This window comes from Electrona antarctica, assembly GCF_951216825.1.
Source record: "Electrona antarctica genome assembly, chromosome: 8".
Taxonomy (NCBI): domain Eukaryota; kingdom Metazoa; phylum Chordata; class Actinopteri; order Myctophiformes; family Myctophidae; genus Electrona; species Electrona antarctica.
Window position 1 is genome coordinate 24,288,108 of NC_136789.1, and position 6,301 is coordinate 24,294,408.

At 38.7% G+C, this 6,301-nt stretch overlaps 1 protein-coding gene across 1 annotated transcript; it reads left to right on the top strand.

Moving 5' to 3' along the window:
- The first annotated feature begins 296 nt into the window (after positions 1-296).
- Positions 297-5,436, top strand: cUnh5orf24 (chromosome Un C5orf24 homolog). Its single transcript, XM_079507548.1, has 2 exons — positions 297-434; positions 1,460-5,436. Exon 2 carries the CDS (start codon positions 1,463-1,465, stop codon positions 2,090-2,092), a length of 630 nt encoding a protein of 209 aa, XP_079363674.1. The 5' UTR covers positions 297-434; positions 1,460-1,462; the 3' UTR covers positions 2,093-5,436.
- The last annotated feature ends 865 nt before the right edge of the window (positions 5,437-6,301 follow it).

Genomic DNA, 6,301 nt, shown 5'->3' on the forward strand with positions numbered 1-6,301 from the left:
ACAACTGCTCTGAAAGCTAACTGATCTACAAAGGTCGTTGATCTATTATACATGGTAACTGATCAACCTTAAAGTATTAGTAGATCTTTTTTTTATCGGCAAGCGACACCGTGGTACGAAAGTGAACGGATGGAAAATCCCTTAATATACATTCCCGTGTGGATCTTCTGCGCATGCCCAGACAAGCGTCCAGTCTTATTAATTTTTAATGGGAAATGGCTGCGTTTCTTCTTATCTAAACCTCCGGAGCTTGTGGAAACAAAATCCTCGAAATCCATGCATTTGATGCACGTTTTGCAGCGAACCAGCGTTCTCTAGTCGCCGCTGCTTTTCGGCTCTTCTCGAAAATTTCGATCCACTCGTGTTTTGAAGGATGAAAGATGTATCGTTTTTGTTTTTAACCCCTTGCCTTCCATGATCTGCGAACAATCGAGGTACAGTATAGTGCTATTCCTAATAGTCGCATGCTTTTCTTCCTAATGGCCTTTGCATTGTAATTTGTGCAGATTACATGCAGTAGTAGATGAGATATCTGCACAGGATGCACTTTTGCGTTCCTTTTTAAAGCGATTTAAACCCTATGGGTAGGCTAAAATGTTCTCATGTATATATATGCGAAAAGGATGCCTTTGTTTAAAACCTTTTTAAAATAATGCATTATTCATTTTGACTTGCCCAGGATGTACCTGGTCATAAGGCTGTTACGTTGACGGAAAGAAATCCAGATGCTCAACTTGTGTTTGTTTTGTGAATGAAATGTGCTTACTGCTTAGTTACAATGTAAAGTACCCTCCCCCTTGCATGCATGTCTTCTGACAGTAGCACAACGGCATCGGCAGCAGCCGACTTGATAGTTTATCATCACCTTTTCTTTGTGACATAGCGTGATAGGCCTATGCATATTGCTTCTCCATCTCCGTCAGAATTCAAATGTATTGACTGAGGATTCCTCGTGATCAGAAAGGGTTTGAATTAACGAGGTAGATTTGGTCAGGACTCAGGAGTCAGGAGGCTTTCTATTCCCAAACTGTGTGGCTGTTAACCACCAGAGCTCATCTATTTTGGATGTCATTGTATTTGAAAATGTAAAACATTAATATTAGGCTTATAAAAAAGCATAAATATTTACAAGTGCAATCTGTGATTGTAGAGCAGCCATTACAAAGGTCGGGTGAGTGATATTTATTTCTTAAACTTCTCTTAAGTGTTGATAGCTCTATATTCCTGTTTCTCCAGCTTTTTAGAAGAAGAAAACATTTAGGTCTGGAAACCAATTTATTTAAGCGATGACGCAAATAAATTAACTGGACCACTATAAAATTTAAGCTGATAAAAACTTACCCTACCTTTTTTAAATGGCCTACAAAATGGAACAATGACACACAAAGTTACCCCACACCACATACACACACACACACCATGTGTATATTAATACATTTTAATTTGTCCACCCTGGCAGAAAATGATGCGCCAGGTGACAACCAATGACTTCTGCATGAGCAGCAGGCCGTCATGCTTGGCAGAGGACGGCCATCACCCCGCCAGCCACTTTGACCTCTGCGCTTCTCAGTCCAGCAAGTTCTACCCCCCTCCAGTGCCGTCCCTCCAGATGACGCTGGGCCCCATTCCTTTACCGGGCCAGAATCCCCACAAATCTGTGGCCTACCAGAGACAAGAAGGGTTAGGGTCTGACCCTTGCCCACCACAAGGAAACTTGGGAGGGATCAAAAATATCGACCAGCCGTCTGACGTGTCCAAGAAGAAGAAGGCTACAGGAAAGTCTGGGAGACGTGGTAGGCCAGCAGGAACCACAAAGCTAGCTGGTTACAGAACCAGTACGGGACGACCGCTTGGTACCACCAGAGCCGCTGGGTTCAAGACTAGCCCAGGGAGGCCACTAGGTACAACCAAGGCTGCAGGGTACAAGGTTAGTCCCGGAAGGCCCCCCGGCAGTATCAAGAGCCTATCTCGCCTTAACAAACTGGCTTACGGTACCACCTGTAGCGGAGCGAATTTCCCCTTTCCCCTTTCCCTGCCACTCAAAGAAGGCATCTGTGAACCCTCATTCAAAGAGAAGGCAGCCAATGAGTAGAGATCTAGCTGGCGTGTTTGCGTTTGTCTACCCCCTTCAAACCATTGGAATGACAGAGGCATGTTTTCAACTTGCTATCAGTTCCGTGTTTTTCCTAGCGAGCTACAAGAAATAGAGGAGATGTGAATTTATTTTCTTTTTCTCTTTTCTTTTTGGGTTACTTCTGTTGATGTCATCTGTGTGCCTGTTAAACTGAACTTTCAGGTCTTCAGTGTTGCAACTGGGCACCTAACATATTCATAGATAGTATTGTAACTCCCTTTTGGAGGTTTGGTGGGTAAATTGAAAGGATAATCGTAACATTTCTGTTGTTCATATTCTGCAAGTATAATTTCCCTTTTAGTGTCACTTGCATGCAGATGTCATTGAAGCACCTGAGATAGCACATGGTGTGACACAGAACATTACCAGGAGTAATGGGGAAATGGGGACCGCATGTAATTCCGACCGCATTAGTCCGACATGCGCTGCTCCCGTGCTTGCGGTTATGGTTATGGTTAGGTTAGGGTTTGAGGTGGGTTGTTGTCGTTTGTCGGACCAATGACTAGTCTGAACTACGTACTGCACCCCTGGAAATTTGTGAACAAGAAGGGGAAAAAGATTATTTTGAATTGTGTACTAAACAATGCATTTTATGTTGCAGAAGCAACCTGTCTATAATTCAAGTTAGATGTCATAGAAATTCTTGTTCTATTTCAACAGAAATACTTCCAGGAAAAAGTATTATATTTAAAAATGTAAGCATTGAAAAGGAAGATAAATAGTAAAACTTGATATGATATTATTTAGTGCACTGCTGACAAGAATAAGGATATACCTTACAGTCTCCAAGCCTCATGTATAAAATATGAATTAGGAACACATTTTATACATGATTATTGATGTGATGCTGAAATCTTTTTTTTTTCCTCCAAATGACAGAAACAAATCTAAACTAAAACAAAATGTGTTTAGAACTGAATCTTTTCAATATTTGAAACTTTTTACACCTTACAATCTGGTGTTTAGTGTTAAAGGGATATCTAAAGCATTTTTCCTTCCGTCAGGTATTATTTGCATTGAAGGAGGAAATGTTTTACCTCCATTATGTGAACCATGACATACCAGTGACAGTGTTGTTTGTGGTCTTCAAAACCATCAAAACCAAGTGAGATTGCCCACTGGTTTCAGTGAAGAAAGTCAACAAGCCAGCTTTGGTTGCTGAAATAGAAGCATAATCTCTGCAGTGTCAGATGTCTGAAGAATAAGTGATTAATATTCTAAATATTAAATTGTCCCCCTTAATCTGTGATCCAGAATGTAATGATCTGATTGCAGTTTTATTGCTTTCATTTTGTGTTTGTACTGTATTTAGTTTTTCCCCCTGTTGTACATCATTCATATGGAGGGACTGACATCAACCTCATGACGGCCTCAAATTGTCTTAGTTGAAGATTCACCAAAATGATATGGCTTTTGTGATTTACATTTTACGTGTTACAGACAATCTGATAATCCAGTAAGAATTTAAATCATGGAAAAAAGGGGAAAAAAGGATACATGTAAGATTGACAAATTAGTCCGTAAATATGATTTAGTTAACAGCTAAGTCCTAAAGGACAGTGGTCTGACATGATGAGAGATGCATTACTGAGTTAACTTTTCACCCACACATGCATAACGGTAGCATTATTAATTTAAACATTTGGTTGCAATCATTGGTTGTAATATTAAATTTTATACTATCAATTTTGATATTGTATTTTGATACTTAATGTGAACACAACCCTCTAGCACTTATTTTCTCAAACCAATATGGCGTACACCGTGTTGTTTTTGAGTTTGGTTATTATTAGAAACACCATATCCATCCAATACCAAAGAATTTGATGTTTTCTACTCATAAGCTATCGACATTTCTGTAGGACACTAAAAGAAAATATCAAATTAATCTTGAAATATAACTTAGTATGTAACGTGTAATTGAAAAGGCACTATTACCACTGTTGTATGATAAAGCTACTGTAGTATTAATTTGATGGCACAAAATAAACTAGTGAACTGCTTAGGAAATGTGTAACCAACATAAAAAATATGAACATGGCAATTGTGAATTTAACAAATACATGTTTATATTGTCACAATATAACGTTTGTCTTCCTGCCGTCGTCACCCCCTCATAACCAACTCTTTGATTATATTCTGTTATTTTACATTATGGTACAAAAATCCTTTTTTCTTTTTTCATTGAGACTAGTAGCTTATTGGGACATATCACTCAATATAACTATTTCTTACTGTAAATATGATTGCTGTTATGGCACGCAAGCTAATTGTGTATTTTGTGAAGTTTGGTTTATATAATGTATTATGACAATGGTTATTATCAGGATAGGAAATTGACATCAACCAGCAGACTTGGGCGTTTTGTACACGCCAGCCACTTTGGCTGGTAACCAGTCACCGTTTTGAAGTCCCATTGTAGCTGGCTGGCAAAATAGTGAATGTGGCTAGTGAATTTTGGAATGTGCCAGCCTCTGGACTATGGACATAAGTCGAATTCTTACCCTGGCTCCGAAAGTCCTTTTACACACAATGATTATGTGATTCTATTCTTATATAATGCGAAATGTATAGATACACACAGATGAGTTGGCCCCCTAGAGAAAGGTAGTTTCAACTCCTCTGTCCGCTGTTCACAAATTCCCATTCAAACCACATTTGTAGATAATCATGAACATCTGTTTATCTGTTTTGTGTTTAATGGTCTTCTAGACGGTTTCCATTCTCAAAAGTAATCACTTTGTCATGCTACTACTACATTAACATTACAAAGCAATACAATACCCTGTTAGTATCTGTGTGTATCTATTCTAAACACTTGAATAAATCTTGCTCAGAAATATCCTTTTCCTTAAATGTAACAATGAGTTGAAAATACTTTGAAAAGAATGCTTCTGAACACCATAACATTTTCATTTAACCCGTTTTCTTATTGTGGAATGTGTAGGTTGCACAGAGGCTATGAATCTTTGTTCCTATGCGGAAGAGAGAAAGGTGATGCAAGTCGTACGGAAGGGGCAGCTCAGTATGCATGAGCTATCACATACATGTATAAATGTGAAATATTGTTTTAATGTTTCCATTTTTTGCCAGTCCCCCTTTCAACTGTGGTATCCTTTACATTCCCTCTCTTCCAAGGTCTATAGACTCACTAACGGTCTTTAATAGAGATTACCTCTCACATACCGAGTGTCTTTAGGGAAATGTGAAGCCCAGTTATCACAGTGGTGTAGTAATCACCTGAGCCTCTCTAACCTCTAAACCATTGCTTTATTCTTGCATGATTGTCGTGGAATGTTCAAAAGTTGTGTAATAAATTTGAAACTTAAAGACGTTTTTCAACACGTTATTTCACAAGGCCTTCGACTAAGCTACAGTTGGAGGCCATCGATATTGTCCTTTTATTTTTGCTGAGGTTTGCGTGATCTGCGCAAAAGGACAGTTAACCCATTTTGGGCGGGAACCCCTTTTGGTGTTTTAAACATGTTATAATTTAGCTATTGAAAAATAGCAGATCTACAAGCTCATAGCGCGCCACCGAGTGGCGCGCTACGAGCTTGTAGGTCTGCTATTTTTTAAAAATCGTGAAAATATTTATTTCAGAAAACTGGAGGATTTAGAAGGATTTTTTAAAATGTTGAGGTCAGGCCTAAATGGGTCAAATGATAAGGGACAATATCGGTGGCACCCAACTGTACATGCCATTGTCTGCTGTAGGGATAGTCAACCTTAGGCATGGGTGTCAACATTGGCACAGGGAGGTTAATCACTGGTACAAGTGTGATTTTTTTTTTCCTTTTACAATTAAATATATTTTTAAATGTAGGCAATTAAATCCTGCACATGAGTGCACATTCATTCAAACTTCTCTGCCTAGGGGGGAGTGAGTCTGGGAGATATGTGGGTTATTGCTCCGAGTCTAATGGTCATTACAATGTCCTGATGTGAAAGAACATATTTAAAAGAAGAAGAAAAAGGTTACTGCATATGGACATTGGACAGTCAAAATCTGTTGGAAATATTTTATTTTTATGTGCTGTCCATAATTAAATGTAATGTTGATATGGCACACTATCTTGAAAATAAAAACATGTCACCTTGTGTCAAAAACCGACACCTACTGTAGGTTTAATCGTTTCTGGAGTTGTGGAGTTGCTTATTTTGGGC

Coding starts and splice junctions, on each gene's coding strand:
- cUnh5orf24 (XM_079507548.1), top strand. CDS start 1,463: ATGATGCGCCAGGTGACAACCAATGACTTCTGCATGAGCAGCAGGCCG.